At 36.3% G+C, this 13,223-nt stretch overlaps 1 protein-coding gene across 3 annotated transcripts in view; it reads left to right on the top strand.

The window, feature by feature from the left end:
* Positions 1 to 13,223, top strand: part of LOC139961908 (cilia- and flagella-associated protein 54-like) — a 70,827-nt gene that overhangs the window by 382 nt on the left and 57,222 nt on the right. For 2 of the 3 annotated variants that reach the window (XM_071961543.1, XM_071961544.1), the window contains exons 2-15: positions 306 to 411; positions 1,276 to 1,419; positions 1,860 to 2,031; positions 2,717 to 2,775; positions 2,943 to 3,086; positions 3,782 to 3,895; positions 4,448 to 4,549; positions 5,420 to 5,524; positions 7,049 to 7,250; positions 9,417 to 9,628; positions 9,877 to 10,036; positions 11,118 to 11,194; positions 11,918 to 12,052; positions 13,059 to 13,206. In XM_071961543.1, the coding sequence (XP_071817644.1) occupies positions 306 to 411; positions 1,276 to 1,419; positions 1,860 to 2,031; positions 2,717 to 2,775; positions 2,943 to 3,086; positions 3,782 to 3,895; positions 4,448 to 4,549; positions 5,420 to 5,524; positions 7,049 to 7,250; positions 9,417 to 9,628; positions 9,877 to 10,036; positions 11,118 to 11,194; positions 11,918 to 12,052; positions 13,059 to 13,206 (1,880 nt within the window). The remainder of the gene's footprint in view (positions 1 to 305; positions 412 to 1,275; positions 1,420 to 1,859; positions 2,032 to 2,716; positions 2,776 to 2,942; positions 3,087 to 3,781; positions 3,896 to 4,447; positions 4,550 to 5,419; positions 5,525 to 7,048; positions 7,251 to 9,416; positions 9,629 to 9,876; positions 10,037 to 11,117; positions 11,195 to 11,917; positions 12,053 to 13,058; positions 13,207 to 13,223) is intronic. The other variant, XM_071961545.1, reaches the window with a different exon arrangement.

Consider the following 13,223-nt stretch of genomic DNA (forward strand, 5'->3'; position numbering starts at 1 on the left):
TGACCTGGCAATGGCCTAGTGGCCTGTAAGTTAATTTGTTTCTGTTTTCACACTATGTTCCCTCACAATCCAGCAGGGTATGTTTGTCAGCGCTGGTCCACTGGAATGGATAGTCTGAATAATCAAAAGCACCTTAATGGAACCTAAGGCTAAGGTACCTACCTAAAGTGTATTCAAACTGCTTGTGCTATCAAGTATCATGCACTATCATACATTGGTGCACCACTTTGAAACAGGATAAATGTGGGATCTCATGCTGTATTTGCCTTCTTTCAACATTTATTTTTGATCCTCCCTGCTCACAGATCAAACACATTATTTACACTATGGAACAACTACCAAGCCAGACTTCCAGAGACCTTCTTTCAGAAAAAGGTTATAGAAATGGGAGATTTCCTTGTGACAATCAAGGTATACACATGATTTATATTTTATCCTCATATTGTATCGTTTTGAGTCTTCCTGACACTACTGCGGTAACATTCTCAAGTAGCTTGGCTTACAGTTACTCAGGTACCGGTAATAATTTTTCTGTTATTGCATAATAATATGCTATACTAATTGGGTCAAGTGCTACTTTAAGTGCAAAGATGTATAGCACTCGTTTTGTTTTGTACAGAGTGAACATAGTATCTTTAAAGAGACAAGATTTAGAGCCTTCACAAGTGCGACACAAAGTTGAACACTAAACTATTCCCAGTCAGTCAAGCTAGATCAATTGCCACTCTACTACAGTAAGTTATTTTGTGTGGATGGGATAGGACTATCCTAGCAGGCAACTATTCTGTCTCTCTGCTGTATAGGCCCTAACTATAGCACGCTATCATGGAAAAGTTTCTTGAGATTACACAATCGACCTGCCTTGGTCGTAAATGACCTCTTTTTACCAATTAGTCTGCAATGCCTGTCACATATTTTTTCTTGTGTGAGGGTCTTTGTGTGAACGCTGTATGGTTAACTACACTGTAGACATAAACATATTTCCACACTGTTTACACAAAGAGCCTAATGGTGTTAAGAAGCTATGCAGGCTAATTGAGGTCGATTTACAACTGTGGCAGGTGGATTACATAATTGCAAAAATTTTCTAACTGTAGCGTGCTATAATTGGAGCCAATAAAGCAGATTTTTAACCTGTACATTTGGATCCTTCACCAATTTTAAGCCCATATCAGTGGAGTCCATGCCCTTGTCATTAGCAGTTTTTGTGTTTCACTTTCTGATTTTCTGAAAATGCCATTGCTTATAATGTACATAAACATTTTCCAATTCCAGGAGTACAATCTTGCAGTGTGGCAATGCTATGGCAGGTACTTGGATCAGTTTGGTGATCAGCATATTGAAAACATAACAGACATCAGCAATGTGGTTGAAATATTCTTTCCAGATGGATTGGAAACTCAGCAAGCAAGTTTAACAGTAAGTTGGTTGATGCTTAGTAGTTACACTACTGTTCCTGTTATACTATAACTTTATGTATATGTGAAGTACTGAAATGAAAAGTTGTATGGTTTTAAATATGTAATGTTTTGTAAAGAAATCCTCTGTTTCTCATACTCTATTATTTTGCTTTCCCAAAGGAGATGTAAGTAGTCCATCTGTTCTAGTCAGATCCATTTGGTAGAACCATAAAATTTCGAGACCTGCCCTCAGCCCACCCCCCCCCCCACCTACTACAGTGCAGCCCATCGCTACTTTTTGTTGTCACAACCTGTGCAGTGTAAGATGACCTATAAACATTTGCATTTCATTACTAGAGCTCTTTGAGTGGGAAATAAAAAATAAAAAGAAGGTTATTAATATTTGCATCAATTGGAAAGTTTAGTTGAAGTGTGTTTGGTTGAATGTGTTTCTTCCAGTTCCGTGCATTATATGGGAAGAGCATTTGCAACTACCAGCTGGTCCTCCTTACGGACCCCAAACTTCAAAACTCTGAATCTGTCGCCAAGTGCTTGAAGATTTTGGCTTTCCTCAGATTGATCACCCAGGTTGTTCTACCCAAGGAGCCATTATGCTGGCTTGTTTACAATGGTAATTTATCTCATTTTTCCTTTTTCTCAGTGTTTTATTGTTTGTTGTTAACATAAGTTCTGAGAACCTTCTCATTAACGTTTTTCAAAACATCAATTCTTAATAGAGTATTGTGGTGGCAATTGATTACAGTATGTGCCACACTACAAGTTGAAAACTTTTCTGAATGTCTTCTACCCAACTCTGCTGTAGATGTGATTTTTGCCAGATTTACTTTTGACACCAAGAAGTATGTTACACGTGATATCATAAGGGCAAATCTTAAACAGCTTTTCTTTCCTATTGTATTGTTACTTTCTTGTTTTGTCTGGAAAATGTGTTAAATTGGAAGTGTTTCATTAACTGACAAAGGCGTCTGACTTGAAGCTTTCAACAATGTACACTTTCTGTAGTGAGAATATTTTCTTCCTCTCTGGATAAATATCATTATGATATCATTGGCATTGTCAACATTACACCCTAAAAGGGTACATAAAGTAAATTGTGGATAGAAGAAATGTAATGGATATGGGCATACAAGTGTACAAAGCGGGTTGTGAATCCTCATTGCTGAGAAAACTTTTACTCTTGAAGTATCAATAGCTATGTCAGTAGTGCCCAGTACATTGTAAAATTATTGTCTAATTATTTTGGGGTCATCCTCTCATCGTATTTACTCACAATCTTTCTCCTTTTCAATTCTCAGGAACAATTCACATCTACAGTGTATCACGGCACTTGATGACACTTGGCCATTCTGCCAAGGTAAGCTTTTTTTCCATTGTATCTACCAAGTCATTATGAAAGTGGAAAGAAAAGAAAATCATGAACAAGGCTTATTTATGGCCCAAATTCAGTCCTTTTTTCCCTTCCTTGTCTTTTATTTAATTTATGTATATTTTTTTTTTATATTTACATTTCCATCTCTGTAGGTTCTAGAGTATTTATTGTGGGCCTGTATGTGTACTGAGAATTCCGTACCATTGATGTCGGTCAGATACTTACAGTGGAGGACAACCTTATATACAGCAGTATGCCAGTGTTACTATGACTGTAAAACTCCACAACATGCTGAGGTACTGTGACATTTACTTACTCTGCCTTCTCTCCCTCCCAACCACATCTTCTATTTCCATCACCAGATCCACTGGCGTTAGTTTGTTTCTTTGATAAAATGTGCTATTTAGTATGTTACATTTACATGGAACTAATATGCTACATTCAGTGGATAACTCCATTGGTAGAGCAATTACCTTTTATTCGTAATAGGTCACCAGCTTAAATTATTTTCTAATCAACATCGTCTTTGCTTTTTTCAAAATTTATTTGTCGTGTTCCAGTCGGGCTGCTAATTACGAATTGCTTTAGATGCATATCACATTTTAACATATTTAAGTAGAACATGTAGACTGTAAGAAGTGTTTGACCTTAAAATTTCAGTAACTATCTATAAATATCGGCAATCCTGTAAAGTGTGTCTAGCCCTAGTAATGTTTACATGTTTCTTGTGTACTTAAACTCCAACAGTAAACTACTTTACTTTCTGCAAACTATCTGGGAACTTCCTTTTTGAATGTCTAGACAACTTGAAACTTTCAAATGGTGACTATATCGGCAGTAAGATTATCTTGTCAATTCTATTAAGGGACTTTATCAACCGGCATTCTGATGGCTGTAATAAGCTACCTTGAGCCCTACAGTTGTCATTCTGCACCACTTTTGTTGCATTTATTATTTATGGTCGTGTCTCGTTTGGAACTTCTCTCATCAGAACTTTGCAAGGAGGGCTCTGGGGAAAGTCAATGAACTGAGCCAGCTAGAAAAGATAAGCTCCTCTACATTGACAGCGGAGACTGAGGCAAAGTTCCGTCAGTCTGCAGTTAAGGTGAGCTTGGCACATTATTCTGCATCTTAAAGATTTTTTATTATAGTCTGTATTGTTTCCAGATATAAACTATCAGGTGTCAGTGACCTATAAGATATTAAATCTTCTTTGAAATTCACTACTCTTGCTCCAGACGTGCTTTTTATCTAATGGGGGGAGGGGCTAGGGGGGCTGGCTGGTAGGGGAGTATTGGATTGAAGAAAAAAAATTGTTTAAATGTTGGAGATCGTTTAGTTTACCTTTGACACTTTGATCATTTCTTTGGAATAATTTATTTAATATGTTCAGTTATTGTATAACAAGGATAAAATATCCCATGAAATAGTTTGTCATCATGTTTGGAAAATTTTGCAATGAGAAACACAACTTTAAAAATTATGGGAAAGGTTCAAAAACCTTGTTACAAACTATTAACAATTTGCCACTCATAGTTATGTAGAACTTTGACATAGCTTATGTTTGGTTTTCTAGTAATGCTGAATAAAAAAACACAAATTTTCATAAATATGTCTTCAGATTATTGATGTTTCATTCTTCTTTTCCATAATTCAGCTTGGTATCATGATTTTTAAGCGGTCAGTCTTTGATGCTCGAAAAAGGACCAAGGGCTTACTGAGGCCTAAGACCAGAAGTAATCTGAAGGATTCTCAGTCGGTAAGTTAGGGTTGTGCTAAACCCTGATGCTAATCAAAACAAACAAATTATGGTAATATTAGTCAAAAATAATTTATATAAAAATAGTAGAGAATTGCATTTTATTTGTTGTTAGTGTTATCTGGTATTGATAAATGGATATGGAAAAAGCATGCTTTGTAAACAAACCCATACCAGTATGTTTTTCCTTCTGCTGCATGATATGCACTTGCATGAAATACATTGTATTTATGTACTATAGTATCTTGTTTTCACTACACAGTATTAGATAATCCTCTGTGTTTAATGTATGTATTGTTTTGTGCATGTAACCCATTCAGTTGAAAATATTTCATTTAGGTATCTTTCTGTTGACTTTCACTAATGTGCCTTAATGTATCATGAATATTATCAGGTACACAGTCTCAGGTCGATTAAAGTTAGTATGGAAAATAAATCACTTTTGAGTTGAATTGTAGATACATGTAAAATTTCAGGAAATAGTTCTGCAATCTGTTATATATTTTTATGTTTGTTTTTTAACTACATCACAATGAAAGGGTACTTTAGCCTAGCATTTTGATGATGCGTTTTCCGGTGCGATGTCTCAATTAAAAAGTTCCAAAGTCCTATCCTGATTTATATTAGCCCCTGAATGGCCAAAATAATGCTATTGTTTCTAGGTAATCGCCAACAGTATAGTTTCTAGAACTAGAGCTCCGACTGTTTCAATCAGATTTGAATTATACGAGATTGCTCATAGTGTTTCTGCAGTTTTGAACTCCAATGCGAGGACATTTTTCATGTCATCGTGTAGTAGACAAACAATAAATGAAATTCCGTTGGCTAAGATTATCTCAGTTAAGAATTTCCATCCTACTTTGACGATAGCCCACGGAAGGCCGGACTGTTACTATTGTTGCTAGTGACGGTCGATTGATTTGGCACAAAAACACAAAACAGAGGATGGAGGAATTGACTAAAAAGCACGGCAGTGTAAGTATGATTGCTAGACACTGAAGAGATGCTGTGTCAGTTGATGTGCTACCATCCTTGTCTTCATGTTCCAACTTCTCCACAGTCTCTTCACCATGTAAACTTTCTGATTCAACCATCAGCTTACCACCATTGGTCAAATAAAAAAAAAAATTCTTCTTATTTTCTTGTTTTCTTTGTCAAATATTTTGAAATTACAAGTTTCAATAATCAAACTCATAATAATTCTGATAAACTGTATACTTTATACAGTATGTACTGTAATAGTCAACACTGTAGACTCTTTTAATCATATTAACTCCTCTCTGTATAACTTTCCTATTTCCTTCATTTAGTGCCGTGTCTGTACTAATGTGGATGTCTTTAAATTGAGGGCTTTCTGTGATTTGTATACCACTGGGCAGGGAATATTTTAGTGTTCAAAGTTTGTATAGCATTTGGAAGGCCCTGAATTTTCTCTCATATATACTATGGCTCCCATGTAGAAAACTGCTCAAACGCCTTTCCATTGTATAGAATTTGACCATTTTGCATCGCATTTCGCAATGACTGGCTAAATTATTCAAATTGTTGTGTGTAGTACAGTGAAGCCAATTCGCAGAGTAATTTTTTCAAGGGATTTTTTATCTCAGTTTTGAAAGATGTCTCAGAAATTTGAGGACTTAAATATGTACTTGAATTATAGTCAAGCGGTTTGAAAACTGCTCCATCTCAACCTCTCATGATATATACCATTTTCATTTTATAAAGGAACTGACCTTATGACCACTAATAGTACCAACCAAACTTTGACAGTGTGACAGTGTTCACATATTTTACCATTGTATTCAGTCAAATACAACCAACACATGCCACATGTAGCTGAACAGCACAGCAAGGACTACCTTGGCTGTGAGTTGTAGATTTGTGGGTATGTCCTACTGAATGCCAGCATCCCTCCTAAAAATATACTTAAGAAGATCCTCAAAGGTCTTTCGTAGGTGCACTAATGCTACAAATTATCCCCAGGAAGTTCGATTTAGACAATTTCTCAGTGAGGAAACAATGATAAATTGGGTATTGTTGGCCATCTTAGGTTTGTTGAGGCAATGATTAGTCAACTCTTATGAATATGATTGTTGGCCCGGAATCAATCATGCAAAGTCCTTTGTCCATTTTACTTTGTTTAACTTTGTTAGATATAATTGTACAGCATTACTAATCACTGTGCAAGATATTAGATATGATGGTATCTTTGTCCACTAATATTAACTTCTGGATATAATGTTGGTTTAATATTGTTGGAGTGTTAGTTCATTTCAAACACATATTAAACATTGTGACATGCATTCTACACAAGAATTGTCAACTTCTCTCCAAACTGTTTAAGAAAGCCCGGATGCAAATGGACCTCCGAAGTAGGAGGATTTACATAAGGACAATTTCAGGAAAGGATGGTCCAGTGTTTTCATACATTATTAGTTGCAAGTATTATCTGTAAGGTTAAGTAAGTTGATTTGTGTTTATTTGTCAATTCACTAACAGCAACCATGGCCTCGCACTGCAGTGGAAAAGCTTCTTTCGGACATGTTCGAGGGGAGTGCTGCACAGTTTCTGGCCATTTTGGAAACTCTAGCAGACAGCACTCGAAGGACATTGCTGACCAGTCCAGCGGCAGCAGATACAGAAGATCACATTCTGGACACATTCTCAGAACTCTTCTTTGCTGGTCTGGAAATCATATCAGGTAGGTATCGGTAGTCTTTGAGAGGACACTTGACCCTGAGGATATATAGTATGGAAATTCCCTTGTTAATGAAGTAAACCTAAACTGTTAAAAGGATAAATCCTAAGTCAAAAGTTGTCATTTGCAGGCAATCAAAGATGGCTGGCTAACGTTCCATAGTTCTATTATTTCAGCACTATTAAGTAGTGCTGTGCCGTTTACACGTTTAAACGTGTAAACGAAGGAAACATCGTTTAAACGTTTAATAAAACCTTATGAACGTTTAAACGAAACTATGATATCAACTGAAAATTAAATTATTGGCAAAAATCGCGTATCCATTCCCGTGTTTATTTTGTCGACTACGCGAAATAACAACACAACTTACGATCAGTCGAATCATAAACCGCGAACATAATCCTACTTTTGCCCCCCCCCCCGATGTATCCGGCGATATGAATGGCTTAAACTTGAACGCTGTTATCCTTTTGTGAAAACTTCCTGATTCGCGGCACAAGTGTACTTTATATCGAGCCGACAGCGGCGGCGCAGATAATCCAGTCAATGCAAGTTCGATCGAAATGATTACAATCCCTGTCCATCACGTTGAACTCTCCGACCAGACAATACCGGGTCGAATACTCGACTTGGTAATAGTTGTTCAAATACATGATCAAAGGAAATGTATCGATTGGAGATCGTAAAAAAAACTCTGAAAATCAGTAGAGAAATTACCAATTGTGTACGAAAAGTAAGTTGGTACACCTTTCAAATTTTACGAAAGATCCAGCAAAACACTTTCGAAAAATTCACGCGAAACTGGCAAATCGTGCTAAATGCAACTAATGTCATGTATACAAGGCTCTAGTACACCCATTTATAAATAAAACGTAAGACCACATCTGGTGTTAAGCGGGGGGGGGGGAAAGAAAGTATTTTCTAGAATTTCCAAAAATACGGAAAAAATAATGTCCTACCATAGTTAAGTGTATAGCAAATAGCCTAACCAACTCGTCTGTTACGGATCTCACGTAACTACAAAAACACAACCAATTGTATTTTGCGAACTTGACGTTTTCTACAAGAACATGGAAATAATGTTAAGCATTAGTTAATCATGCCGTGTGGCCTAAAACATATTTTATTACAAGGTTTACTCTCATAAAGATGACCATAGCTTGATATCTTGTGCTGCGTGTATTAACTGTGCCTCGTGTATCATGGGGAATACTCCATGAAACGTTTCTTGGAAACGTGCCAAAAATGTTAACAAGCAGGTGTTAGACAGGGGATGAGCGCGCAGTTTGTACCTGGGAAAATTCTGAGCACATATACAGTATCCTACCGTAGTATTTAAGTTAGGTTAAACCGTACTGCAGTTGTAAACTGATGTACGTTTAGTGCGTTCTATTCATTGTTAGGCATTCTAGAAACGGGGCTTTGCCGAACGTTTTTTGTTTCATAATATCGGAGGTTCTGTAAGTTAAACTTTTTAAAGATTGTAAAACAGATTAAATCTCTTTTCATTTTATAACATAATACAGCTACTCTAACTTGTCATTTAAAATTTTTCATCAGCTTCGTGACAATTTAAATTCAAAAAGTTGTCAGTATTTTGCATCCTCATCTGCGAATTTTTTTATCGCCAGACACGCAAAAAATTCCTTTTCCTTTTCCGGGGTCTTCGCCCCACCAGGGCCCTGGGGCGGTCCCCTGGACCCCACGCCTTTATGCTCGGTGTTTTCTCGCGATTTTCGCGAACGTTTAAACGTTTAAACGAACGAAAAATCGGCCATTTAAACGTTTAGGTCTTTAAACGAAAACTCACAGCCCTACTATGAAGTACAAGAAAGAATTTTTAATAATTGCATAAATATCTCTTAGGTCATATGATATCCATGTTTATATTAAACTTTGTATAGTGTAAGTTCTTTTGAGAATGAAAAGTCTTACAAATATAGACTCTGTACTATTATTGACATTTCTTTAGTGTTATTTTTGATCAACATGTTAAATGTGATCTTCAAGAACTATGTAGTAATGTTTAAGTTCAACTTAGTAGCTAAGATCTGACCGCTAAACTTACTCCCTTATTTATTTATTTACTTCCAATGCTTAAAACATTTTATATTAATATATGGTTACTTGTTGATCTCAATGATAAAAACATAAACTTCTTAATTTCAGGTGGTGGAGGTCATGATCCTCGCACTCCGCAGTCTGTTTCCAGCGTCAGTCTAGCCGGTGTGATCAGGGGTTTTACTTTGATAGACAGAGCAACCAGCTCTGAAGATGGCGTACCCATATCATCTGTAGTCAAGTTCCTCAAGTGTGCTTACAACTACGAACAGTGGGAAGTGTACGACATGTTAGTGCAACATGCCATAGATTTCATTAAGGTAGGAGAAGTGTTTTGACTGCTACAGAATTGAAAAGGTTACATCGTTTCTCAACATATGAGGTTGTAGATATGCCAAAATTATGTTTGCATGATCTATTCTGTTACAAAGAAGTATTTAACTTTTACTTGAAAATGTGTGAATCTGCACAATCTACAAAAACGAGAAAAGATTGAAACCTTCTATAAAGAAAAAAAACCAATTTAATTTTGAAATAACAAATTATTTTTGTCCTTAAACATGAATAGAATGATGGAGATCCACAGCTCGCTGGTGATCTTAAGTCACTGGAGATACTGCAAGTGATGGAGCCATTGAACCCAAAGCGTAAATCCAAGAGATCCTCCGGCCAGAATGATGACGGTACATTGTACAGTGAACCAGTCACCTTACCTCTACCCCCCAGTGGTATGTCTGTCTGAAATATTCAATAACATTCAATGGTTCTTGTCGAATTTTACCACAATTTATCATCCCGAATATAGTGAAGGTCTATAAACTCATATATCCTGCCCAACTTATTGCAAATTAATAAATAAATAAATAATTGAGTTGATTGGGTCAGTTTTATAAAGTATGTTAATGTTCACAGGCTTTGAAATTCAGATTATTTACTGGATTATTAGGCCAGCGGATTTCTCTGTTTGAAAGAGGGAAAAAGCACTGGCATTTTGCTGGCAGTATAGACACACATTGATTTTGTATTAATGAAAGGAAAGTCCCAGTGGGAATTTGGTTTTCGCTAGTAGACTTTCTATGCACAGGCATCTTTTTGCAAATAACAATTGTGAAACTCTAGGCCTGGTTCATCTGATTCTGTAAATAAATGAAGCTCAGTAGACTTAAAATGCTGTCAGTATTGCTTCCAAATAGTACATGAGAGGCCTAAAGGTGGACTCAAATGTTCAGAGTTGTAGGCAGTTTATCTCCTTGATCATCACAGCATGTTTATACTCAATGAAACATTTACTTCTTATAAATCTCAGAGGGTCTGACATTTCTCGCCTATCATAAATTTCACAGATAAGACTATTAAATGGAAACAGGGGAATTGTCTGCCTGTACATCTGTAACTTGTGCCCTCTGTTTCCATTGAATACTCTGCCTCTGATGTACATTCAGTTAGGATCACTTTTGTACATTTTCCTACACTGACTCTTGCAGTTTACCTCCTTTATCAGTTTTTATTACTCTCTGTAAAAGTTCACCTGTGTAATTTCACTTATTTGATCCTCCTCACCATCTAGGAAATAATTTGGAATGTTCAAACCTACTGTAAACTATTGTCAGAAACTGGTGGTATGCCAAACATGTGAAATAATACCAATGATTTAATACAAATGTAAAAATGTAACTAACTCTTGAGCACTTGACTTGATTCAAAAGTAGAATACTTTGTCTTCATCACAGTTCTGGACATAAAAAGTCATTTTCACCCCCCTTCCCCAATGACTATTTTATTGCTAGTGTGTACTCATTACTCCCACAGCTCAACAACATTCCTCCACTGATAACTTGGTTCTTCTGGCTGAAATCATCTTTGCCTGTTCCAGAGATCCAGCATCTGTAAGTCTAGTTTTCACATCATTATCAGTTTTTCTTTAAACATATTCCCTTTATTTCATCGTTCAAGTCATGTTTATTTCTCTTCCAACCATATTGACACAGGTGTCTGGAGCAATGCTCTGTAGGAATGTCATTTCCTTTCTCCTTCTCAAACAGAGGTGCAATTGCAGTACCTGTGATTATAAGCCTCAAGATTCACATGATAATGTCCACTTCATCTCAGCGTGTTATTTTTCTTTATTATTTCTCATAACTTTATTCCCCCCACAAAATCAGAAATTGAACGTGCAATAAATAGTAAGAACCAGTAAATAAACCTGTGTGTTACTTCTAGCTATTACAGGTGTTTTGCAAATGCAAATGTCAAGAGAAGTTAACTTTTTTATTAAAGTGCCTGCCCTTACATAGGTTAATCAATCTGAGTGTGATTGGCAAGTGAAACAAGGAAGGCTGAATACACTTATGCTATCAAACTTCTCCTTGTTGTGCATACATTGTTGATTAAGTCTCAATGAACATTTCAATATTCTAGAAATTAAGGGGTCAGTTTTTTGTCCTTTTAATTATTTATTACTTGTTTTATACACACAGTTAGTTTTGGTTCACTGCAGAATGAAATTATCAATGTGGGGGTTAATACTAAAATTACCAAGAATTTGCAATAAGTTTCTAATCATATCATAACCATTCATGAATACTGTAAACTTTCTTTGTTATTTCTAGAACATGATGGACAAGGACATGATTGTAGATGCCACCCTCTTAATCTGGTCTAAGTGTAAAGCTGTTTTTCAAAAGTTTCAGACCGGTGCTTCTGACAGTACAAAGTACCTACAACGTATGGAAAACCCAGGCAAGGTGAGAATGTCTGTTATTTTGAGGTCGTCACAGAAACCACTAAATTAATGATATTCTGAATGTCTTATCAATATATGCAGTATGTCGATTGAAAGAAAGCATCATGGTCAAGTGGTTAAGGCAAAGGATTTTTAATATCAGAATTTGGCTATTAAGGTACTTAATATCAAGCAGTTGCCTCTCTTCAGCGGGGTGTGTAAATGAGGACCTGAACTGTAATTGTAGTTGTGTACGATGGATTGTGGCAGCACTCTATGGGATGTTCCCAGGGGGATGCATGGATGTGGTGCACTGTAGTGCTCCCAGAGGGAATGTTTGAACTTAAGCACACCAGTGTGTGTTTATGTGTGGAAGTATGACAAGTTACCATTGACTATGGGTTTACTGTTGTAAAGTCATGTGAGAAGGCCTTGGCCTTGATGCAAGATTATAAATCTTCAACTTTCAAAGAAAATACTCCAATAACAAACATATAAATACATTCACATATTGTTGTAAAACTTTAACCATAGGTCACACACATGTGATTCAATAATGAAGTTCAACTTTCAGTGCAACTGACAGTTTGCTAAAATATTATAATACAGATGAACTGACTGACTGTCACTCATGCGAGGCAACCTTCAGTATGATGTCTTACATCAGTATGTACAGACATTTTTTATTAGTTTGCATTAATTACGTCATGTCTTTCAGGCAAATATGACATAATTACTCTGATTAACCCATACAGTTCAATATGTGCAAGATAATGTTTACCAACAACTCAAAGTTTTTCTTCAGTGGATTCACAACTGGACTTCTAGAGATAATGTTCTGGTTTTGATATTGGCAGTGTGTTGGTTCTAGCATAAAGGTTTTGAGCTATGTTGCATTAGTAGCTTTGGTATGTTTGTCCTCCAGTAGATTCATATTTCACATAATGTCTCAATCATTTCATGTCCTATAAGTTTGCTATGTATTTCATATTTGTTTACTTAATTTTGTCCATGTATTTTGCCTCCAGTGGATTCACATTTTGAGTATCATTCAAGAAGTGATGTACTGGTGTGGTATTGGGAGTGTTGATCCCAGCGTAACTGCCGAAGTGGCCATTCGACTAGCACTGGTTCTGGAGAGTAACGCAACGAACACCATCAACAATAAGGATACTGGTAAGCATGTGCTTGTC

The sequence above is a fragment of the Apostichopus japonicus genome, chromosome 20, assembly GCF_037975245.1.
Source record: "Apostichopus japonicus isolate 1M-3 chromosome 20, ASM3797524v1, whole genome shotgun sequence".
In the NCBI taxonomy this organism is placed as follows: domain Eukaryota; kingdom Metazoa; phylum Echinodermata; class Holothuroidea; order Aspidochirotida; family Stichopodidae; genus Apostichopus; species Apostichopus japonicus.